At 42.3% G+C, this 26112-nt stretch overlaps 1 protein-coding gene across 1 annotated transcript in view; it reads right to left on the reverse strand.

Annotated features, from left to right (window-relative positions):
* SLC1A1 (solute carrier family 1 member 1) overlaps positions 1–23819 on the reverse strand; it is a 66646-nt gene extending 42827 nt beyond the window's left edge. The window contains exon 1 of the mRNA XM_017651322.3: positions 23496–23819. Within this exon, the coding sequence (XP_017506811.1) occupies positions 23496–23586 (91 nt within the window). The 5' untranslated portion in view covers positions 23587–23819. The remainder of the gene's footprint in view (positions 1–23495) is intronic.
* Positions 23820–26112: the final 2293 nt, after the last annotated feature.

Consider the following 26112-nt stretch of genomic DNA (forward strand, 5'->3'; position numbering starts at 1 on the left):
GAAAAGATGTTCAACATCAGTATTCATTAGAGAAATGTAATTTGAAATCACAATGAGACACCATTCACTTATTAGGAGGGCTAGTCATAAAGACAAGCAAAAAACCCCCCAGAAAATGTCATGTGTTGGTGAGGATGTAGAGAAACTGGAACCCTTTTCCATGGTTGGGTATGTAAAATGGTGCAGTCTCTGTGGAAAACTAGCAATTCTTCAGAAAACTAAAATACAGTCACCATATGACCCAAGAATGCCACTTCTAAGTATTTCCTCAAGGGAACTGAAAACATATCTTCACACAACTTGTACACAAAATGTGGATAGCAACATTATTATCCCTAATAGTAAAAAAAAAATAATGAAAATAATAAATGTCTAGCAATTTATTATTGGATAAATAAAATGTGGTTTATCCATACAATTGAACATTATTCAGCTATAAAAAGGAATGAAGTATCAGTACATGCTACAGCATTGATGGTCCTTGAAAACTGTGTTTACTGAAAGAAGCTGGACACAAAAGGTCACATATTATATGATTCCATTTATCTGAAGTGTCTAGAACAGGCAAGTCCATAGAGGCAGAAAAGAGATTAGTGTTTGTCACTGGATGGGTGAGAGATAGGTATGGGGTTTCTTTTTGGGGTGGCATTGGAAATGTCCTGAATTAGATGGTGGTGACAGCTGTATAACACAAAGAATGGACTGAAAAACACTGAATTGTACACTTTAAAGTGTTTAATTTTATATTATGTGAATTATATCTCAATTTTAAAGACATACACACTCAAACTAAACTGATTTTTTAAAAAACAGATAAAGAGAAAGGAAGATAATGTTAAATGTGATTCATTTCCATTTTGATTGGTTGACAATTTGAAGGCTTTTTTATGGGGTGGGAGAGAACAGAGACATATTTGGAAACTTCTTTTTTCTTTTAGCTGTCATACTAACAGTACAAAGATGGCCAAAGATGTGGCATTTTGTTTAAATTTTCACTTAGTAAGATATGTACGAGCTTATCAGATCTGAAAGCCTTACCATCTGGAAATAAGAATTTGAGAACCCAAGTAAGGCCTGACATGTTTATTAACAGCTCAAAAGAAAGTGATCAATTTAAAGAAAAGTTGTGTTACAGATTGTAGCTCATAGCCTACAAAGGAAATGTTTGAGAGCTTAATTTTCAATTACCAGGGTATAAAAATCAATCAGAACAACCAATAGAAAACCAGGATTATTCTGAGAACAGTATGACCTGAAAACTCCTGCAGGAAAAAACTAATGATGTAGGAAAAAAAAAATCACTGTCATTAGTTAATGAGTTGTATCCCTGATACATCAAACCATTTTGCTAAGCTCTGTGGAGGTAGTTTACAGTCTAGGTAAAGATACAACTCATGTCAGAAATGTCCTTTGGTACCAAGATCTGGATGAGTCTGTTCCAACAGTTACTAGCTATGTGACCTTGGGGAAGTCACTTAACCCATTAAGATGCAGTATCCTCATCAGTCACAGAGGGATACAACAGTGGCCATGTCACACGGCTGTCCTGAGGGAACGAAATAATGGCATGCGTGGAATAATGCATGTAGAGGATTCAGTCCCACCCCAACAGACTCAGATAAATGATATGACTGAATAACCACAGATGATAATAGCAGAAGCACAAGTAGAGAGATCAGAGCTTTCAGAATTAGCTTCTACCCTGGTGTAAGTAAAAACCAAGCAGGAGCATATAATAGGCCAGACCCGCATTCTGATTTCATCCTACCACACGCTCAGCTGTCATGCCTTTGCTTTTTGGTTGCTTCAGTGAAAAACTTCAACAAAGGTACCTCAATGTCAACTGAGAAAAGAGGCAGAACTGAAATAAAACAAAAGCATTTATTTGGGGTCTTAGAATTGCAATTTGGGAAGCAGAGATTTTGGTAGCAACCCAAATTGTGTTCCACTAGGGAACAGAAGTCAGGGTTTTTTAAAGACAAAAAGGGAATGCTTGTATATATATGTTGTTTATAAAGCGTTTTGATTGGTGTTGGTGGCAGAAAAGTGATCTTGGCTGAAAGTAAGTAATTACTAAGGCTGTCACTAAGCAAAAAGTTGTTACTGTAGCAAGCTGCAGGTGTTGGAGCAGAGTCCTTGGGCTGTTTGTGGTCCGGCCCAGGTCAAAGTTCATGGTTCTACCTGGCGAGGATGCAGGTAAGGCCCACCTCCTTAATAGCCTCCTGGTACCATTTAAGAACTCCTTGACCTAAGTAACTCCATTTTTACTTCACCGTTTACATCAGAAACACTGTTAGAACCAAATGAGAACATATATGTGAGAAGCACTTTGACCTAAACCAATGACGTGTATTATCCTTATTCTACCATCTACTTATCTTACTCTTATTTGTTACTGTTTGTCTGAAGACCATTCAAATTACAGAGATATTTATGGTGGAAAATTTGGAGGCCTAAAGATCCATTGTCAGAGAAGTGTTGAACAGAAACTTCTTTAGAGCAGGCAGAAGCTCAAGTTCCATTTATTTGCGCTTGGCTCTTACTTGTCTTCAAAGTAATAAACACTTAAACAAATACCAGTCTTAGAAACATGCTGGGAATGTACCAAAGAAGGCAGACAGAATAGGGAGAGCACGACATACATTAGACATAACTGGCCCAAACTCTGTCCATCATTTATGTCCTTGCTCTGGGACAAAAGGTCACAAGTAGCCTCTTTGTGCCTTAGTTTTGTCACTCTGTCTTGGGGTAGGGATTAAATGTGATATAAATGTAAAGTGCGAAAATTCTCTTCCTCTTCCTCCTTTACCCTCCACGGAGGCTGGGCTTCCCTGTTGCCCCTGCCTCCCTGCCGGGGCGCCGAGGGACCAGTGCTGAAAGGGGGCTATGGCTGCCGAGTGGCCTGGCCTGGCACCCTCCACTCTTCCCTGCAGACAGGGTGGGCCTGGGGGCTCCTTCCCCTGAAAGAAGCCACAGACACCGCATCCACTGGGGGTCAGCACAGGACCAGGCTTGGGGATCTCCATCACCACACATTCTAAACAAGTGAAAGATGTCTGCGATGGAGAGCAACAAAGACATTTAAAAACATGCCTAACAGAAGAATCACCTTTTCACCATTCTGGGAAATAACAGCAACTTGGTCACCCATCCTAAAATCAAAATGAGGAACTGCTTTGTTCTTAACTATAGAGTTTAAGTACATTTTAAGGATTTTTCACAGTTTATATTGAAGATTGCAAACGTCCCAGGCTAGAGGGTCAGGGCAGTAGTGAGAGAACAGGTGGTCCTGACAGCCCCAGCCAACCACCGTCATGTGGAAATGAGGGGCCAAAGTCCTCTTCTGAATTTTTTCAAAAGAAATTAAGAATTGGGTCTTGGTGTGAAACCATTCAATTTTTAAATGTTAAGCTTAAAAACAACTGTTATATTCTGTGAGGTCACACCAAATACTCGGCAAACCAATTTTTGCCACTGAAGATAACATAGGAACACTAAAAACCTGAGAGGGAAGGCTGCTGTGCTCAGAGGAAAGTAAACACCACAGCAATCGTGAAATGATCACAACGACCTCATAAGGCCCCTTGTGGTCCTTAGCTAATCCAACTGTTATCTGAGTGACTTCTGTACACAGTCCCGGGCAGTATTACGAGGTGAGGCCAAAGAAATAATGCTTTTCCTGCCACCAAGAACTTCCATTCTAGGAGGCAGGGAGACAGACAAGAGAACTGGCTTGTCTGTAGGAGAGGCCAGCCAACACTTGTAGGAGTTCAAGGCTATCTTGACATTCCCATTAGGCTAGATTAAGGAAGGCAGAATCAGATACACCGTCAAGGTAAGAATGGGAACTCAACAGGCAGAGACAACTACTGAGGGGAAAGAAAACTCCCAAAACTAAAAGGGTAGAGGGAAGGAGAAAATAACATTCATCCAGTCCCTCTGTTTTATGCACTTTTATAATCCATTATTTTATTTAGTCATCTCATCTAACAAGACTTTGATTTAGAGAAAGATTTGAAGACTTGCCCACGGTCACATGGCCAGCGTCGAGACCCAGGTCTGTCTCACCCCACAAGTACTGGTGCTTCATGAAGGGGTAACCAGAGTGCGTTTGGTCAACAGTCTGGCTGTTGTTTGAGAGGTGGTTTAGAGAACTGAGACTGGAAACAAAAATTGGGATGTACCTTGAAAGGCCTAGCATGCCAGGGAGGAGAATTTGTACTTCTCTGAGCCTTACTTCCCTTTCTATAAACCAGGTCATTGTGAGAATTCAATGAGATAGACCACTGTTAGACTATAAAGTAATAAACAAATATAGCTGTTAGTAGAGAGAATGAATAGCTTTTGAACATGTTTGCATAAAGGAGGGCCTAGATTGGAGATAAACCAGGCTGAGGTGTGTAGGATGGATCAGAACAAGGAGGTAAGTCAGGAGGCTGTTCGCCGGCAGGGAAGTGGAGCCAGGCAGGAATGGAAGACAGAGCAAGAGCTTCATCAAGTGGGGGCAGAGAGATGAAGAAGAAGAATGGGAATCTCAGGCCCATGGCTTGGGCTGAGGAAAGTCTTGGTAAGATAAGGGTGGTTCATTTCAGAGCGTGGGTTGAGAAAGAGTGTGAATTAGTTCATTAGTTCATCTGTTACCCAGAGAGAAGGAGGTCAAGTGAAGCCATTCTAACTGCCATGGCCCACCTGGGAACTCTGTCTTATTTCACTTGCTTGCTCAAACCAAATGCACCAGACTTCAGCTCAACATGCCAGGAGACAGCTGGTGTGTGCTGTATTCAACTGTTCCAATGCTCAGGTTGTTCAGGGTAAGTTTAAACTGGTGTCTCTGGAGGGATTCCTGGGGTGAACTGCTCAGCTCTGAAGTCAGATACACCTGATTTGGAACCTGGCCTTTTCATAAAATTGCAGGTCACCTCCTATTTCCTTGTGGCAACTCACGAAAGAGGAACCAGGTCAGCCCTTACACCAATGTGGTTCTCTTAGGGTATGGAAGTGAGGGCAATTACAAGAATGTGGCTTGAATTCAAAAGGACATTTTGAGGTGTCTGGAGAGAAGGAACTTTCCTAACTACTTGTTCAAGTACTCATTTCCTTCCAGGAAAACACCTGACTGGGAGGAGGGGAGAGGACTGAATTCCTTCCTTGTCCCATCCTGAAACACACAGGACAGGAGCAATCAGCAGCCTGGTGGGAGAAGATGCTCAATGTGGGCCGCCAAGGGTCCAGTCTGGCTGGGAAGAACTCTTTTGCCAAGAAGATGCTGGGACCCAGAGAAAGAATTCTCAGGCTGCAATATCCTAGGGGTAAAGCCAGACGGGATGCGTGGAGGAACCCAGCCTCATGAAGCTCTCCATCTCCCCTCCTGTGGATGCACTGCGGTCAGTGTTTCCCAAGGAGTTTGTCTTCCGCCCTCTTCTTGGGCTGAACATTCTCCCAAGGATATCCTACCTGGTCTTAGAGCTTCGATTTCCACTCCATCTCCTGTCTCATTCGGTGTCCCAAGTGCTGGGCTCAAGATACCACTGCCTTTAAGGCATCTCTACCTGCACAGATACCTCAACATGCGACCCAACACTGGAAAAATAAACACATTCTTCCTTCTCCCAGAAGACCACTGACTTTTCCTCCTGAGTTATCTTGGTGTTTTTAAAATAGGTTCACAAACTATTTGACATGCCCCCACTTTTCCCACCTGGAGATGGAGTGTCTGTCCCCTTCCCTTAAACCTGGGTAGGCCTTTGTGATGGTTTTGATAAAGAAAACGCAGAAGTGAGGCTGTATGAGTCTGAGGCTAGGTTGGCAAGGGTTCTGATGGTTTCTCTGCTTGGGACACTCACTCTGAAGCCCTGAGGTACCATATAAGAAGTTCAGTTACCCTAAAGCTGCCATGCTGGAGAGACCACACAGTGGGGAGAGAGAGAGAGGGAGAGAGAAGAGCCCCAGCTCTTTGGGTCTTCCAGGCAGCAGACATGTGAGTGACGGCCTTTAGTTGATTATAGTCCTGCCATCATCCCTGCAATCAGAAAGGAGATGCCAAGTGAGAAACGCTCAGCTGAGCCCAGTCCACTCAGAACCATGAGGGATAATAAAATGATTGTTATTTTAAGCCACTTAATTTGTGTTACACAGAAACAGACACCTGGAAGAGTTCCCTATCTCCCTAAATTATGTTGTCTGCTGATTCTACTGCATATTTCTCAATCAACTCTCAAACCTGCTTCTCTCTCTTCTGTCCTCATTCACTCTACCTTGGTTCGGGTCTGCCTTGTTTCTCACCAAGACTATTTCATCAACTTCCTAACGCTCTCCCTGCCTCTGGCCTCGTTTCTTCCCATTCATCCTCCAAACCAAAGCCAGAGCTCTTTCCAAGATACAAATTTGGCTGATTCACTCCTGCTTAAAGGCCTTCCAGTGGTTTGCCATCACAGGGTGGCATCTCAGCAGTGTAGCGTGGTCCAGGCCTGCCCCCAACCGCCGGATTTCAATTCTGCCCCGTGGCCAGGTTTCTGAGCCTGGGCACATTGCTGCCTCTGCTTTCCCACTTTACCTGTTTGCCATTTCAGCAACTTCAAAACTCAGTTCAAGGGTGTTTGGAAAGCCTTCCCCAACTCCTCCATGATCCATGTGACATGTCTGTGTTTATGTGGAGTTAACAAATTCCCTTATTTTCCACACACATCAGTACCTAAAACAATTAGATACCTTTGGTGGGAATTGGGTAGCATGACGCCACTGGAGGCTTTGCTCTTCACAGGAATGAGAACTCATCAGAAAGCAGGAATTCTTCCCCATAAACATAGACTACCTCTTGCAAACACTGGGCTTGTTTACACCAACCTGACTTTTAAGGTGTGTGTGTAAACATATTTATTATACAGTAAAATTAACTTATAGTGTACAGTCCTACGATTTTTATAATAAGTTCTTACAACCACCATCAAAGTTAGGATATGGATATAGAACAGTTCCATCACCTCAGAGAACTCCCTCATACACTATACCTTTATAGACACACACACACACCCAACCCCTAACCACTGGCAACCTCTAATCTGTTCTCCATCACTATGGTTTTGTCTTTTTGAGAATGTCAGTAAATAGAATCATACTCTATGTAACCTTTTGAGACAACCTTCTTTTACTGAGTATAATGCCTTTGAGGTTCATTCAAGTTTTGTGCATATCAATAGTATGTTCCTTTTCTTGCTGAATGCATCACATTTTATGGATGGGCTGTAGTTTGTTTATTCATTCACTTATTATAGGACATTTGAATTGTTTCCTGTTCTAGGTGATTAGGATTAGAGCTTCTATAAACATTCATGTGCAGGTTTTTGTGGGAACAAAAGTTTTTCTTTATCTAGGGTATATACCAGAAGTGGGAGTGTGGGTCATGTGATAAGGGCATGTTTAAGAGACTTCCAAACTGTTTTTTAGACTGGGTATCATTTTAATTTCCCGCCAGCAATGTATAAGAATACTAGTTGCTCCACATCCTCCTCAGCAATTGGTATTATATTTTTTTTTTATTTTAGCCATTCTAATAGGCATGCAGTGGCATCTCATTGTGGTTTTAATTTGCATTTCCCTGATGACTAATAATGCTGAACATATCTTTGTGTGTTTATTTGCCATTGGTATATCCTCTCTGGTGAAAGGTCTGTTCAATGACATTTGTAAAGTTGGGTTTTTTCTTTTACTGTCTTCAATTTTGAAAGTTCTTTATGTATTTTGGGTACAAGTTTTGGATACAAGTTTAGATATATATTGCACATGTGATCTGCAGTTATTTTCTTCTAGTCTGTAGATTGTTCAATCATTTCTTTTCCAGCTTTAGTGACGTATAACTGACAAATACTGCATATATTTAAGATGTACAACTTGATTATTGGCTATGTGTTCATTCTTTTAACAGTGTCTTTCAGAGAGCAAGTCTTTATTTTTTTATAAAATCTAGTTTACCAATTTTTTTCTTCTATGAATTGTACTTTGTTATAATGTACAAGAACTCTGTCTAACTCTAGTTCATGAAGATTTTTCACCTACGTTTTCTTCTAAAAGCTTTATATTTTACTTTACTCTTAGATCTGTGATCCATTTCGAGTTAGTTTTTGTATCAAATGTCATGTTTAGGTGGAGGTTCATTTTTTTTGGCATATGGCTGTTCAGTTGTTCCAATACCATTTGCTGAAAAGACTATCATTTCTTCTTTGAAGAGCTTTTGCACTTTTGTCAAAAATCAATTTGGCATATTTGTGTGTGTCTTTTTCTGGAATCTCTGTTCTGTTTCATTAATATATGTGTCTATCCCTTCAACACTACAATGTCTTAATTACTGTCTTAACAAAGGATAGTATGATTCCTTCAACTTTCTTCTTTTTCAAAATTGTTTTAGTTATTCTAGTTCCTTTGCCTTTGTACATATATTTTCCAAATAAATCATCTTGTCTGGCATATATACAAAAAATACCGCTGGGATTTTGATCAGAACTATATTAAATCTCTAAGTCAGAACTGACATCACTATTATGATAATCTTCTAATCCATGAACAAGTATGTCTCTCCATTTATTTAGGTCTATGATTTCTTTCACCAGTGTTCTATAATTTTTAACCTACAGATCCTATATATATATTTTTTGATACACACCTAATCTTTTCCTTTTTGGTGCTATTATGAATAAAATTTTTAAATTCCCATTTCCATTTGTACACTGTTAGTATTTAGAAATAAGTGATTTGTGTGTGAACCTTATCTCTTGTAACCTTGCAAAATCACTTAAGTTTCATAAGTTTTTCTGTAGATTCCTTTGGATTTCCTATGTAGAAATCAACGTCATGTGTGAAATAAGAGCATTTTCTTTCTTTCTTTCCAATCTATGCCCTTTATTTCTTTTTCTTACCCTATTGCACTGGCTCAGGGTCCAGTGAAATATTGTATAAAAGTGGTGAGAGTAGACATCTTTGCCTTATGCCTGATTATATGGGAAAAGTATTTGGACTTTCACCATTTGATATGATATTAGCTGTAGTTATTTATTATTATTATTATTTTTGCAGAATTCTTTAGAGTTTAAAGCAAAAGATTTAATTGTGGTCTTTGCTTTATTTTTCTTCTCTCAGGTTTTAAAGTGGTTTTTGTCTAAACCTAATTTCAAAGTATGTGGTGAATATCTAAAGAACATCAAATGTAACACTATGAATTCAGTAAAACTTAACCTATGAGTATGTACTGATTGCTTTCAGGGAATAGCTCACAGATATAACAGAGAAAAGTCAGGACATCTGTTATAATTGCCACACCATATTCACTATCCATGCTAGCAACAGCACACCTCCCAACTCAATGTGTCTCAGGTGGAGCTGAACCTGTAACTAGTTCAGAAGTTGGGGGGACAGGGTGGAACGAGGGAGTGACTTTCACCTGGCCATCAGATAATCACATTCCCTTAGTCCAAGACTGATTGAGGTATGGGCATATGACCAGTTAGGGCTGTGTGAGGCTTAGGCTAAGACCCAGGAGTCCTATTTGAACCTATAGGATCAGAGATTTTCTCTTTTTCTGCTGGGTGTGGAATAGGGAAATGGAAACCTTGAATTATGCTGGCAGCTATCTTGCTACCAATGGGAGTCTTACCTGACAGTGAAAACAACACAGAAGCAATGCTGTGAAGAGAGTAGAGAGGTCAGGATGATATTGTTTGAATGGCTGCATCCAGCTGTACCTGAATCCGTATTGTTTCTGAGCTCTTAAGTTATTTGAAACATGAATGCTAGGCCTCATCCTCCACTTTTCTGGCATAAGCCTGTTTGACTTGTATTTTCTGTACATTCCGATTACAAGCGTTCTAAATTATTGGTGGGGAGAGAGAAGGTGTCACTGGTGTTCTGGGTGCTTTGTCCATCAGCCACACCTGCCCTCTCTGAAAGGAAGAAAGGCTGGTTGCTGTGGAGACAAGGCCCTGTAGCCCCCTCCTCCAGAAAGCCTTCCCAGCTCTCTCCCCAGGTGGAATGAGTCTCTTCTCTGGGCTCTGCTGTGCTTCATCTGCATCTCTTATTCCCATCAACAGACCTCTGTTACTGCCCCTCTTCCCACATCTCAATCACTTGAGGCATAAACATCATATGATCACTTCTGTGAGCCCCACTGCCCCAGGAACTAAGTCTGACACTCCACGGGTGTTTGAGCAATACCTGTTACATTGAACTGAACCAGGAATGTATTATTATTATTATTTGAAGTATGTGCCCAGGAAACACTGCATTTTCTACTCTTACTTATCAAACCTGATTACTAAAGGCAGGAGAAAATAGCTGAGAGGATCTATTAGCAAAATGTGAAAACTGGGCCATAGGAACATGGGCACAAATTCTGTTGCCTTGTCTTAGGGACATCAAACCCAGGGTGGGGGCAACATCATAAATATGGCCTCTCCAGTAACTCCTGACTCATGGGCTTGTCTTCCTTTGACAATGGCTATGGTAATACACCCAAATGAATTTGGACACCTGTTTCCTACACCTCAGGACTTCTCATAGGCTTCTGGGGCCCCTGAAGTTCAAAAGCCCCTTGGGTTCAAGTGAGAATGAAGCTGGTTATAGGACCAGCCCCCAGGAATCCAGTCTCTACAGCAAGAATCTAACAGGCTTAAAGGCCCAGCTTGTGAGTTAACCTTTCCATCTAGGAACAACCAGACTCTCCTTTTGTCCCATATGCATACCCTGAAGTGCCTCTGACCCAACTTGTAGGTTCTCAAATCTATCGTTTTCTACCTGTGGCTGGCTCTCTTTATTCTACTTTGATTTTTCCTCTCAAAATGGTTCATATTTGATAATCTCTGGGATGAGTCTACCTATTAGCTTGTTTCATGCATTCCTGTGAAAAACCCATATCTGCCTTGTAGTCACACTCGACTCTCTCTCCTCTGTGGAACCAGGGCAAATATTTGGCCTCCAAGTCACTGAAGGAATTACAAGCCCCCTCACCCAGACCTGTAGGGTTTTGAGATGCCCTGGAATCTTTTGCCTGAAGGAAGTTCCTTTCTTTAGGTTTAACATCAGATATCTAGGAACACTACCTCTTTATAATAACCAGTTTTACAACTCCTGTAAACACCTTCTTGGTTCATTATACAATCTTAGGAAGCCTTCTCCCCATGTATAAATGAAATCTGACAATCTCCCCTGCAGCAAGTTTTAGTCGTAGCAGCTGAGAGCAGCTAAAGAAACTGACCCCCGGGAGAAAGAAGGCAGACAGTCATCCTTGATTTTCTAGACCTACCACAGCCTGGAACACCCAGTTTGATGAACCCTGCATGCAGAATGCTAAGTCTAAGTAACTGGGACTCCCCCAACTTTCCTCAGCACTTTCCTCACCTCTGCTTCAAAAACTTCTGTCACCTTGAATTCTATTCTCCATGATTCCTAATTATGCTGCCTGTCTGCCAACTGTTTACCTTTTTTTCCTAACCTCTGGAGCTGTAACTGACATCTCCTTCCTCACTCCTAGAAGAACTGCAGTAATGTTTATTTTTATCTTTAAGTGAGTTGAGACATATTTGAAGAATCTGCAAGTGGTCCTTAGGGTTGAAAGATTGGGTCAGGAATCTCTGTAAATACCTTATATGCTTCTGTTAATCCTCACTGGAAGAAAAAAGGCAAAGACAGGCCAGGTTGTTTGATTAATGTTTGTGAAAGGTACGAACACTCATGTGTAGAATGCTAAATATGACATATAGCCACTAAAAGCAGCCCAGATACCTTTTCACACAGGATGAGTGCAGGGCCTCAGGAAACATACAAAGATGACATCATATACAAGTGTCTTCAAGAAGTAACATTGTACCCAGGATCTAAGTTTTACCATTTTCACCCCCTCCCTTTTTTGTTTCTGAGAATTTCTGGGAAACAATAACAAACATTTATAAGTCACTTTATAGTTTCATAAAGTACCTCCACATGTATTAACTTGTTTGAGAGCAACAATGGATTAGACTGAAGGTCTAGAAATGACTATAAAGGCATTTAAGATGACCACCAGACACCCAAAAAAATCAAACAAGGGGAGTACAGTCTTTTCACAGAAACATTTTGTTTACTTTTGGAATCTCAGAACTGTATGTGTGAGGCTCTGCAGCCCCCTTTCTCAGTATTGCCATCATGGACAACAGATGTTCCCCAGGGTATGGGAGGAGGCTGTCAAAAGGAAGAAAGAGTCCTTTTTTTAATGCGTCCTTGTGAAAAAGTCACAGCTGCAAACCTCATCTACTGTCATCCACCAAACCTTTTCCCTAGAGTACAGAACACTGAGCAGGATTCACGAAGCCAGTAAAAGCTCAGAGATAAGCGCCACTTCAGGCAGCCTCAGGGTTCTAGATCTTAGATTCAGAGAGTCCAGTCTTCCATGGTTCCTCTCGAGGGTAAAAAAGCAACCAAATGTTACTCAATTATTTCCAGTTAAACAACTGATGAAAACTTTTAATTGTTTTTTTTCCCCAAAAATAAACAAGCTAGTTGTAGACTACTGGAAAATACTAACATTCAATGCAGGTGGCAAACCAGTTACAGAGGAGACCTGGGCATGTTTCTTGGGCTTGTTTCTCTTAGAAACTTCTGAATTAGCAACAAGATCTCCATCTCCACTACTCCGTGGAACTCAGGATCTTTTCCATGTGATGGAAACTTAGGAAAGTCTCTAGGTGTAAGAAAGGAATCAATGAAGAGAAAGCAGAAATGGAGCAAATCTGTTACGTCTCCTGGTTGACCATTAACTTTTGCTAATAAAAAAGTAAAAACCCATCATCAAACTCTTTAATGACTAAGTCTAGTGTTTATCCAAGCAGTTCAAGCTCAAGGTCTACTGGAACAGGCAGCACAGGACAGGCTAATTATTCTTATGATAGAAAAAAATCTCCAGAAAAGGAAAGCAGCGGTCAAAATGTGGACAAGAATGGATGGCGGGGGCAAACTTAGAAATACCTCCACTAAAAGACAAAGAAGTTGCTAAGTATCATATTCAGAATGGTTCTACCATCCAAGGCTGATTCAGCTCCATGCTATGGACTGACTTTGGGAAACCAGATGGATCTTCCATTCTAACGAGTCCAGGTAATTCTCTGGAGAGCAGGCTGGTTCTGGCACTGATTTCCTGAGAAGGTCAGATCTTCCTCAAGGTGGAGAGATGGCCTCCAGTCTGGGAGCTTTTGGGCCATGATGAGTTTACACTAAAATGGCTTCAGAACTGCTACTGACTATGCTTGCTCTTCTGGGACGTCCACCTCTGAGTAAAGTATATTTGGGATGACTATGGCTTGGATAGGAGTTCTCCAGGGTCTTCATTCAAAAGCCCACATAACTAAGTGGGTAACTAGGGGGTCAATGGGATAAGTTTATCAACATTTTACCTCCTCTTCAATGTGGGAGGTTCTGTAATCAGTCAAAAACATTTTGGGGCATTTCCTATGAAATAGATGCAATGCTAGATGCTATGAGGGTGACACATCCATATAAGGCAGTATTTCTTTATTCTAAGGAAACTGAGTGCAACTCCAGGAGGAAAATATGTTCCTTCCAGCCTGGGGCAAATTTTGAAGCCAAAATCAGTCAAAAGGAGAAATAAAGTGGGAGAAACCCATTTATTGCTTATAAGCAGTCGTCTACTTCTGCTTGCCTGTGTCTCTCACCACTCTGCTACAAAAAGACCCCCCAAATATCACTCCAATCCAGGTGTCCGCTCACTCTCCACCCCCCTTGTAATCACCTATTGATATGGAGATGGGCTACTTCTCTCCACCCCTTGGAATACCTACTGATATGGAAATGCACTAAGGCCAGGTGAGAGATTCTGGAAATACTGCAATTTTACCCACACTGAAGTAAGAAAGAGAAGTGAAAACCTAACAATACACATATTAATAGTAGTTCCATATAATACTGAAATTGGGTGAAGATAGGATAAAGGCCCCTTTACTGATACCATTTCTTATCATTATCTCTACCTGAGCTTGTAATCTTTCCAATCTTAAAACCCAGAAATCCTACCACAACTGCTTAAGGACATTCGTAGTCTTCTCCAAGAACTCTTCCCCAATTCCAACTCTCCTCTACAAAGGCTCAAGGCACATTGTAGCTTTCTTGCAGCTTTTACCACATTTAGGCTCATGTTAATAATATCTGTGCAGGTATTGGCTTTGGCAGTCTAAGACAAAACACAGACTTCAACTCTAAATCTCTTGCCAGTAACATCAATACATGTTCACTTTACATTGAGTTCCTAATTGATTGCTAAATGAATAGATTTTCCCAGCAATGGACAATGGTTTTCATCTTGCATGCCAATTCCCTTTGATTAACGGTGGTTGCCTGGGGGATAGTTTGGGGGATTCTGAGGTCATCACAAAGCTTCCCTGGTAAAGACTGCTGCAATCAACTAGTGATGTCTGCCACAGGGTAGGATTGGGAGTGGTGCAAATGCAGTATAATGTGGGAATATAAATTAGGTGTCATAAGAGCAGAAAGAAAAGAGGCTATCTCTTATTGAGCGGTCAGAGAAGCCTATGTGATTAAAGTGAGTATTAGATCCATCTTCAAGGATGGGTAGGATAACAGTGGGTGAAGTATACAAGTAAAAGCATCAGGGCAGATAAGCATAACATATCCTGGGAAAGAAACTATCAGACAAACTGAACTAGAATACAAGTTCAAACAGAAGGTTTATGAAGGAGAAGAATGGGAGAAAGTTAAAGGACAAGATAAAGAAGAACCAGGATATAATGGACGGAACAAGAGGGAGGGTAATAGGCTTTATTTAGCTACTGTACAGGAATGAAATCTATAAGAATGATTTGAACTATCAATTAGGTGTATCAAATTTTGCTAGGAAGGAAGTAGTCAAACAGTCCTGGGTGCAAATCCCAGCTCTGACTGTGACCTTAGCCACATGACAAGCCTTGTAAATCTCAGTCTCCTCATCTATAAAAATGCGTAAACTTCCTGCCCCTCTGGGCTGAGGGTCAAATGGGAAATAAATTGTGCATAAAAGTGAGACTAAGCCCTCAATAAACATTAGCTATTAAGTTTGGCTTGGCTAATCACATAACTTGTAAAGGAGAAAAATGTGTCTCCCTTATTGTCTCATAATTTGGGATATCTTATATGAAACCTGTATAGTGGTTAGGTTGCTCAGAAAACAAATAAATATATGAAATACCCAGAGAAATTGAGCAAAATCAGTTTATTTTCCAGTAATGGGAAGAGGCTTGGAGATCAGGCTTTCTGTGGTTAGTCATTTCTGGTGATGGGGCATTTTTTAGTTGACTTAATTCTTCACTGACTTATGAGTAACTAAGTAACTCTCAAGCAACAGGACAGTGGTAGAAAAATAATTTGATTATATAATCTGACTTAAGCTCTCTCTTCTAAGGGTTTCCTCTTAGTTGAGTAATTAAATGCAGTTTTAACCACTTGGGAGCACTGAACCCAAATAGTTATTGCCTCAGTGCCGTTTATAAGAATAAACACCCAGTGCGGACCCTCTCTGAGGTTATTTCTGAGGGGAAGTTCCAGTACCAAAAGCTTTAATATGTAGATGTAGCAGAGTCACATGATGATGGTATCAGGACCCTTCCTGGACATGTGAAAATTTGTTGTGACGATAGTCTATGGACACAGTTAGGGACTCTGTGACCAAGAAGGTCCCTGGGAACAAAGACCTCAGCCTAAGCATGAAGGAGTTATTAGGTGGGTCTTATCCCCTCAGTGATGGTTCTGGGTCTTGTGATGGAGAACGAGGCAGTGTCCTCATAGTCCTGGCTGAGTGGGGACAACTGCTCAGAGTTCACACAGCTGGAGCTGGGGAAGGAATGACCCAGGACACACAGCATGGAGTACCTGTGAGGTGGGACAAGGTCCATCCATTCCAGAAAGTGCAGGAGTATTTGCTGGAAAGGAAATATTCTACCTCTGCTAATGGAACAGGCAGTCTGCAGATATTTTTCAAACGTAGGGTAGTAACATTTCTGGCAATGAGTGAGTCACCAAAACACTTCCTTTCCATTAACAGAGGTGTTACTGTGGAGCACACTACAACAGAGGACTCTTTGTTGCAATTTGGGGCTGTTTTCTTAGCAAGTATAATGAATTAGCTCCTTCTAAATCTATCCACTGAGCTACACTATAGCTCCAAAGTGAATTATTGGCTTAATAACAACTATCTCCAATATTGTCTTCTGTGAGATGTATGTTTAGCTATTGTATGTATGTTAGGCTATTGAAAACATGCTACTTTAACAGACAAGACTGCAAGGGAGTTTAAATGGGCCACCTGATGTCATCCAAAATGAGTTTGTTTCCTTTGAGAGTGTTCAAGTCCCCACAGTATATGTTACCCTGGATCTGATCTCCAGTGACATGGACACTGGGGGTAGTTGAAGTTCCACAGGCGAACAGAGCTTCCCTGGCACCAGGCCAGTGTGTCACTGACTCCCTAGAGGACAGTTATTTTCAGTCTCATCTCTGTTAAATATGAGCACAATTTCTCACAAGTAATTAATCTGAAAAGCTTTCTCTCTCTACAAGCATGTGCTCACATGAGCATGTGCATGCTTTCCAATAGCTAATTCCTAATTGCATTTATTTACATCTTGTCTGACTAACCCAGGGTTTTAACCCATCCATACTACTAAATGAGCTCTATCACATAACGATTTGGCACACAGTAATATTCCCCATCATGTGTCTTCATTTGAAGTTTCCTTTACTTCTTATATCTGCTGCTTGAATTTTTGACAAGTGGGTAACTTTGATTAGTAGTTTTTTTATACTAATAAAACAGTGTATCTCAAATTAAATACCAGCTAACAAGATACTAAGTATCTCAATTATCCTCTCTTTTCTAAGTATTAAATCTGAATAGACAGACACACACACACACACACATACCCTTTTCCCTTGTCTGTACTTTAGCAATCCCAATTGATGGCATTAAGAATGTGTATACAACCCTGATATGCAAAGTCTAACACTGACGATAATTTTTTAAATATTCATTTTATAATTCTGAGTTTAGATAGCTTTGTGTGGGTTTTGGTTTGATAACCTTGATGTACATACCATGCATAGAATAATACAAAATCAGAATATTTTCAGTGATACCCCAAATCTGGTGGGTTCTGATTTGGTTTCAAAAATGAAAGCATCAGGGATAGGTATTCAAAGCCCAAAATTCCTCTCCTAATTGATCAATATGTAGAACTTGGGCCAAGCCAGCTAAAAGACTTCTTCTCCAAGATACTTCATTAAACAGATACACACAAGATATAGATACAGATACCAATATACATACAATGGAACATTACTCTGGTAATAAACCCATACACAATTTATGTTATTATACCCAAGTCACAGATGTAGAACGATGGACTCAACATCAAAGTCACTTCATCCTCCCAAAGTGACCTTTAACCCTCACTTAGTTGCCTGCAGAAGAGCTCCTCTGGCTCCCAGCAATGAACCGAGGAATGACCCATACGATCAGAGAGCTAAAGGATCTTAAAAGTAGAAGGGACCTCAGAAATCTAACAGGATCAACAAGTATGCAGCACATGTGCCCCTATTTCCTGATCCTAAGCCCTTGGCAGACACTACTAATCAATTTTAGAACTTTTGTTTCCAATTCTTTCTTAATGAACATACTACACCAGACAGTCTACTACCTATAAATGGGAGTTGCCACATGAATGGAATCCTCTTTGCTCTTCCAGGTAATCTAAACTCCTTTTCTTTCTGATAAGAAGCAAAGGCCTGGAGAGTTTAAGTATCAGATACCCTTTCTTAACATAGCTTGTATGAGTCAATCTCATTACTGTAAAGTCTCATCCTATTTTCCAGTGCCTGCTAGGGGTTAAGAGGAGTGCTTTTACTCTCAAGGGGTCTATAAGCTACTTTTGAGAAAGAAAATATTAACATGCCTGGTATATATGTAAACTGTGGAAGAAGAGATCTTCTGTAGGCAACTAAATGAGGGTTAAAGGTCACTATGGGAGGGTGAAGTGACTTTGATGTTGAGTTCATTGTTCTACATCTGTGACTTGTGTATCTGTAAACTATGTTAATCTGTATTACTGATGCAGATCAGAGGAAGGTGAAGTAGGCAGAGAAGAACTTATGGAAGAACTGGAGTTCAAGCTAAGCTTTGGACTCATATATTCATTCAACAAACAAATACAATGGCTTACTAATAATAAGCTGGGTCATAAATGGCTCAACAATTCAAAAATGTATTGAGCCTACCAGGCATTGTGACAGGTGCTGTGGGTACAGAGAGGGGTGACACAGAATTCTTTCCCTCAAGGGCTCAAGGGTAGGATGGGGAAGCAGAAAAATTCAAATATATTCTAACTCTAGAGTAATAAATACCAAATAGGTATTGATTATGTACAGTAGGTTAGTACAATAGTTCTCTTTCAAGCCAGTATCCCTTCCAGGATTCCCTCTTCTGCTAAAGATTGCAGCCTCCTTCTCCCAAGGGCCAAATCAGGTTAACCTGCTGGACACCTTGCATAGCTGCCTTTTCCTTCCCACTCCTGCTGCTGCTGTCCAGCTGAGGCCACCATCTCTCCCTGCCCAGACCTTCAGAGTAATCCCCTTGGTGGTCTGCCCATCTGCAAGATTGCCTCTTGGATCCACTTTCCACAACTGTTTGTCTTAATGATCTTCTCTAAGCACAGCTCTGCATCATTGCCCAACCTCATGCAGGGGCTGGGCATTCCACACCCTCCCGGATGTGGCCTCAACCTCCTTTTGTGATTTTTGTTTTTCTATGTCCCTCAATCACATCCCCTGTTCCAGCCATGCCCACCTCTCTGTGTGAAGGTAGGAAGGGCAGACTTCAAAGGTGGAAATGACAGAGCAGCCTCATGGTCAGAGACATAAGGCTGGGTCTCAGTGCAGAGCGGAGGCTGGCCTGGCTGACCAGGCTAGCAAACCCCACTGGAGCAGTATTCCTCAGTGACACACTGCAATTCTTAGAGTCCTGGGGAGGCACATTTATGCCCCTTCTCAGTCTCAGGGAAGAAGGGGGTGGCTATAGACCAGAGTGCATGCTATGGAATCCTTTTCTCCCACCCCAGCATGGCACACAGCCAGACTACCATGGTTCCCAGGAGGGTCAGCAAGGAGCACAGTGACAGGGAGATGGGGAGTAAGATGAAGGAGGAGAGAAGCAGCCAGAGGACAGCCAGGGAAAGAACAGGAAGACCTGGTGTTGCTAGTTATTATATGAGTTACCCTGAGCAAATTCTCCACTGCTCTGTTTCCTCAACCACATAATGGCAAAATAATAACACTTTATGGTTGCAAAAAACATTTCAAAAGCATTTCCTAATATTTCACTAGCCATGATGGAAATGAGATTGGAAAAGTAGTAAGTAAAATACATAGTAGGCTAATTCCACTAGCCTCCTAGCTGGTCTCCCCTTCCACCCTTGCCTCTGGCCTATGGTCAAAACGGTAGCCAAGGAGAGCTGATTAAAATACAACCAGACCACATCACTGCTCTTCTCCCCAAGCTGTCGGCACCCAGCCCCCTGCCTGCTTTGTGGTCCTCTGGTACACTCTCACCATCCACACACTCCACTTTGTACTTCAGTCTATTTATTCAGTTTACTGTCTGCCTCTCTCTAACTTGAATGTAAGTTCCATGAGGATGGGATTTTCATTGTTTTGTTCACTGCTGTGAACAGTCTTTGGCATACAAAAGGGCCCAATACATGTTTGTTAAATGAACAAATGATTTCCATGTTGGTTACTGCAGGCATATGCCAAGGCTGAACCGACTGGAGGCCCAGCAGTACCAGGCCTGGGACTTGCCAGAGCAAATGGGCTTCACTGATAGCGAAATACATTTTGAATATTGCTGTACACAAGGCTCCATGCAAATGAGGTGCTAGGCTTGGATCAGCCTGAGCTACTGCTGGACCCTGTCCTCAGGGGCTTCACAGACATATAACAACAGAGCAAGGGAGCATATATCACAACTCAAATTAGCACAGCCACATAATACACTACAAGAGTTCCAGTGTAGGAGGTGGGAGGCTGGGGCAAGGGCATTAGTAAGAACATGAAGGAATTGTTCTCAATTTTAGACATTGCAATCTGAATCTCATAAATGATTGCTTCCTTAGTGCTCTGAGGAAAATTATTCAGAATAAATAAGCTTGCCAGTTCTGTCATGTTAATAGCATCTATTTTCTTCCCCCAAAATTCTTAAGCTGGGAATCAGAGTTTTCAAATGACTGAAAAAAAAGCACAACCAGTCTGGACAGAAAGATTCAGCTTTATGCTGTGAATAGAGTGAGGGTTCCACGAGCACTTTACTGACATCATACATGATACAATCATTATTAGCTCACATGATCAGAATGCTCTGACACAGAATTCTCATACATGGTGATTCTGCTTGTGGACAGAATTCCCAGTTGAAGCACAAAACTTCTTCCCTTGGAATTTCTGCCTGTTAAACTAATTGAAAATCAGGATATGGGGCACAAAACAAAATGATTAATCCTTGACATATCCTTTAAAAAAATTGGATAATGCTCTGGAGGCTGGTATTTACCTAGATAGAAGATGTCATCAAAACACTTGAATCAACTTAAACTCTAAATTATAGGCCAGACAGTAAGCAGAACAGAGAAAGACCATGAGAAACCTTATTTCATAAGAAAATATTAATTTCTTCAGAATCAACTTATTCAGATTTACCTTAAAATAGCATTTATTAGAATGCCTATTACATGACAGCCACACAAGAGGGTAGTTTCACATTATCTTAATCAGCTCTAATAAAAAATGAGGTAATAACTAGTATCCCAATTTTCCAGATGAGGAAATTCAGGATCCCAGAGAATAAGGGATTTGTCTAAGTGGCAGAGCCTGGTAGTGACAGAATTCAAAACCAGGGCTCTTAACTCCAGGATCTGCGGTCTCTCTACTACACTAGAGAAGCAGGGAAAAAGCCCATAACAGTTATAATGAAAGCAATGAAAATTGTTCCTAATGATATTTTAGTATATCATCTGGAAATCCCAGATATTCTTTCCAAGACCTGGTAGGGTTTCACAGAAATTAACAAAGATGGTCACTTAACTATTCAATCCCTTTATCTTTGAATAATAATTTGAGAAAATATTTAGCTATTATGAACCCCTTTTCCATGAAAAGAGTTCACTTTCACACATAATAAAAATAACCTTTAATTGCATGACTCTTACATGCTCTGTCTTAAAAAATCAGAGGCTTTAAGGTGGCTCATAAAAACCTTTGACTCTCATTTTAATAATCAAAATATTTTAAAGTGTTAGGGCTGCTGAAGTATAGCAGGGACCAAGCATTTCAATGGCTGTAATCAGAAGATGACATGTTGTCGGGGTAGTTAACACATTTAGTTTTTCCTTCTTTAAGATCCACATGATAAAAGGTCCAGAAAGGAGGCTGCATGAGAATGGTTGTGATTTTCTGTATCAAACAAGACCATTATAAAAATAAACTTACTATCATGACCAAGTGAGGGTTTATGAATAGACCCAGAATTTCTGTTATAAGTTGGCTGGAATTTCATTCCTGGTTAAACAAATGAGCCAGTGTAGACTGCCCAAAACACAGGTATGATTTCCATCCAGGCTCAGTGCTCTGAAGAAAAAGAAAAAGAGAAGGCTCCTAAGAAGGGCCTGTGGACACATTGTGGATGGTCTGGGCTTGACAATTCTCAGACCAGGAGGAGAAACACTTGCTCCTAGAGGAGCAAATGTCCAGGAAGACTTCACCTGGGCACTTAAAATTCCTATGTGCTAGTTTTTCCTTTCTGGAGAAAAGTATCTCAGTCAAGCTCCTGGGGCTCATCCACATTGAAACTGGAGGAAAGTGCCTTTTTGACACCAAAGACCATACCTACAAAATGGGTATGTAATCCTCCTTGATCCTGAAGATGTATTTATGCAACAGGTTCCAAAAGCCAGGAACAACTGCTCGAAATCTTTTCCAAACCAGCCTCCAGTGAATTGGTGGAGTCAACAATGGTGTGCAACACTTGATTAACAAGTGAGCATCTCTAGAGAACTCCATGGATGAAAAGGCAGGATTATTCCATTTCTACACGGAAGCAGGAGAGAAATGCCAGCCTATAGTTACCCTGAAACTGTCCTTATAAAGGGATTTAACAATTAATTCTGGGCTCCTATCTCTAGGAAAGTAAGTCAAGACCATCTCATCTATTTGACTACAGGAAAATCACTTTCTTTGTGGCATCTGTTATTTATATGTAATGAAGTAGGATAAACCTTCCCTAAAAACATCCTAAGCCACTTGGCCCTTATTGGGGGAAACAGAGGTAAGTTGACCAAACCTGCTTCTCTACTTCTCTTCTTCCCTCCCACAAATGGCCTCTGCTAAGACAATTCTGAGGTGTTATTTATTTACTAGAAACTTGAGTTCACTTTGCACAAGATTCTGGAAAAGCAGATGCGACCCTGAGGATCCCTTTCCAGCAAACCCAGCTTCTGTCTCCAAAGGGAAGGTAGAAGGCAGGACTTCAAAGGAGTCTCATCCCTTGGGTGACCCAACCTGTGCCAGCTCCTGGAGGAAAGGAGACAGACAGACATAGCTCCAAGCCAAAGCCGAGCATCCCGGAGCCCAAGTTGTAAAACAAACAAGCTGGCAAAAATTCAGAGTCTAAAAAGGAAGACTACACACCTCTGAGCAATGGCTCTGACATCCACCTAGTCCGGCGATCTGTCAGAATGAATCACTTAAATACACCCTTGTTTAAAAACAAGTAAATTGACTTAAAAATTGTTTTCAGTAGAAAAACAATGTGAGGAGCATGGAAGCTCAGAGAGGCTATTTCAGCTCTTTAGCAGGGTGGGAAAGGGTGAAATCTTGGGTTCTCTTAGCTGAATTCCCCCATGACCTCCAATGGGCCCAAGCTGCACGTCCCTGCATCTGGCAGGAACCTGGCCCAGGGTGAAGGAGAACAACATCCCCACCCCATCTCCTCCCGGGGGCCTGGCCATCCCCGAGGCTGAGGTGTCTCTTCCAGACCAACCGAGAGCCACACTCATCTCTGTCCTGGCAGCGTGGTCCAGGGAAAAAAAGGGTGGAGTAGGTAAGATTTAAAAAATATTACACCATGCTCGCTTCCAAACGGGTAGAACCCAGAGCTACTTGCTTCCCTTTCCCCTTCCCAAAAACCCTTTGACCATTCTGGGCAAAGCAGGGACCTGCCGCTCGTGGGGCACCCAAATGGGAGTCCCCGAGTAGCTTTGTTCTTCGCGCAGAAATCAACACCCTCCGGGAAAGCCCCGCGCGGGGTCCGAGGCTGAGGAGGCGCCGGGGGAGCCCGACCCCGCGTTGCCCACCTCGCACCCGCCCGCCCGCAGCCTGGGCGCTGGAAGCGCGTGAGGGAGCGCGCGCCTCGCACCCGCCACGCCGCTCACCTAGCACCACTGCGGCCAGGGTGGCGAGCAGCAGCCAGTTATTCTTCAGAAAGCGCCTGCAGTCGCATCCCTTCCTCGCCGGCTTCCCCATGGCGGGCGCCGGGGTTCGGAGCCGCGGCGGCGGCAGCTATTGTGTGCGGGGGCCGGGGACCCGGGGCGGCGGCGGCCCGGCAGCGCGTGGAGGCGGGATGCGTGCGCGCGAGGCACAGGGTGCGTACTGGCTGCTGTAGCCGCTGCTGTCACTGCTGTCACCGCCGCCGCCGCCACCTGAGACCGCGCGCCGCGTCCGCCGCCCGTGCCAGCTCGGTGACTGAGTGGCGGGCGCGCCGGCTCCTCCTGCTGCCGCGGCGCTGTGCGGCGAGGGCCAACCAGCGAGGACAGAGGGAGGAGCGGCGACCCCGGGAGGCGGGCTGTGGCTGCGTGCGTGTGCGCCGGGGGTCCCTGGGCGGCGGGCGTGGGAGGGCGCCCGGCGATGCGGCTGCCGCTGAGCAGCTGCTTTGGGAACCCTGCGCCAGCCCCAGCCCTCAACCGTAGTCTCGCTTTTCTGTGTGTTTTTGGTCAGGTAGGTTTTCGGATTTAGGGTTTCCTGCTCTCCCTAATCCAAGCCCCTGGCCCCTTTGTCTTGGACTTCACTCTGCACACCTGCGCCCCTCCCTGCTTTCCACAGCAGCCATTCCCAGCGGGGCCCTGGAGAACGCGGGGCCCCTTCCAGTTCTGTGTCCCCTTCGCTCCACCACGCAGCTTCGGGTTGGCCCGCAGTCCACAAAGCCCGCAAGCCTCTAGGAGGAGGGAAAGAAAGTGCTGAAGGGCAGAACAGAACTTTGTGAACTTTCACACGAGGCCTCTAATCCTCCCCACAGGCGTTGAATCTCCTCTGAGTCTCAAGAGGTGAAGCCCCAACAGGATTGTCCGTGGGTGGACACAGGGGCTTAGAATGGGCCCCCTGAGAACTTCACTTCTGCTCTTTGTGACTGGCTCTGCGCCTCCCAGACGCCCCCAAACTGTGAGACTTGTCAGAGTAATTAGAACTGAGAACTCGACTAAGTTGTTCTAGAAGGTGGGAGGGCCAAATGCGTTGGAAAGGCAAACACGGGAGAGTTGGAGAAACTAGGTAAGTGGTGCCAAATACGCCATGTGAATTTTCTAATTCTCTCCCATTCTTCTGTCCATTTTTTGCACCCTTGCTTATACAGACCGTTTCCTTCCCTTTACCACATCACCACCTCCACAGCTCTGGGCTGCCTTCTCGTCAGCTTTCCTGACATTAAGTGAGCCCTGTACCTTTCTGCTAGTGTGAAGTCTATGCTTTGATTGGAGAGGGTTGGGGATCTCCCCAGCTAGTTTTTCTGATGACCAAAACCCCACAATTATCGCTTCATTCTTTTGGCTTCAATTGCTATAGTATCCTTGAAGAGATTTAAAAAAAATTAAGCTTTATGAACCATGTACACCTTAGTGTGAATGAGTTTATCAGCTCCTTTCCAGCAGATACATTTTGAGGGAAGGAAGGCTAGAGGAATTGCAAGGTCATTGTGTGTCTGAGGAAAATCTGAAGAAATATCGGAAGGGAAACTATCAGGAAAGAGGGGACCAACATACTCACCCAGCAGTAAAAAAGCTGGAAATAGTGAGATGCCCAACTTAAAAGGATTGGTAACGATATTATGGAAATATCATGCAACAGTACATTATGCAGCCTATATAAAGGAAGTTTATAAAATTTCCACTAGCATGGAATAGCCCATGTTACAATATTATCAGTGAAAAAAGGAAGATTAAAATTGTGTTTACAATTTGATCACAACTGTGTAAAACTAACATATAAAACAAAACCATGTACTTAGAAAAAATCTAGAAAGGAAATAGTACACCAAAATTTTAATAATGGTTCTGTTTGGGTAATAATATCATGTTTGAATCTTTTTTCTGACTTCCTGTATTTTCTGAAGTGTTTGTCATAAGCATACCCATGCCCAATACAGTTGCCAAGAGAGCTGTATTTAAGAAATAGGCCCTAAAGAAAGAAAAAAGTGGAAGAACCTTAGATGAATTTTGTGTATCACAACTACTTGAGGTATAGTGAGACAAGTGCACCTGGGCTTCGCGGGTAGGCTATTTGGGTTTAAATCTCAGCATCACACAGCTGGGTGACCTTAGGCAAATTACTTAATTTTCTTGTGTCTCGGTTTCTGTTAATGCCCTCAGTAAAATGGGGGCATTACTCATGGGGCTATTGTAAAAATTGAATACAATAATCGGTGTAAAAGAACAGTGCCTGGCACACTACAAGTGTCATCACTAGTTTTACTTGGACTCAAACTGGGCAGGCATCTTCTCTCTCTTGTTGCCGGCCTGTCATGAACACACCTGAAACGATTTCAGACCTATAAGAACCTTTGCATATTGATCAACAGTAATTGTCCGTTCTAATTGCGACGGACCTAAAATCTGTTGTCACACCTAAAGCCCATAGAGTGCATGCTCCTTTTATGCTTAACTTAAATTAAGCAAGTTTAAAATAATGCGATGTAGAAAGATGAATGAAGTCTAATTATATACTCTCATTTTTGAAATACTTAAAATCTCCTAATAAAAGTAAAGAATCTTAGATGTTCAA

Source organism: Manis javanica, chromosome 2 (assembly GCF_040802235.1).
Source record: "Manis javanica isolate MJ-LG chromosome 2, MJ_LKY, whole genome shotgun sequence".
In the NCBI taxonomy this organism is placed as follows: domain Eukaryota; kingdom Metazoa; phylum Chordata; class Mammalia; order Pholidota; family Manidae; genus Manis; species Manis javanica.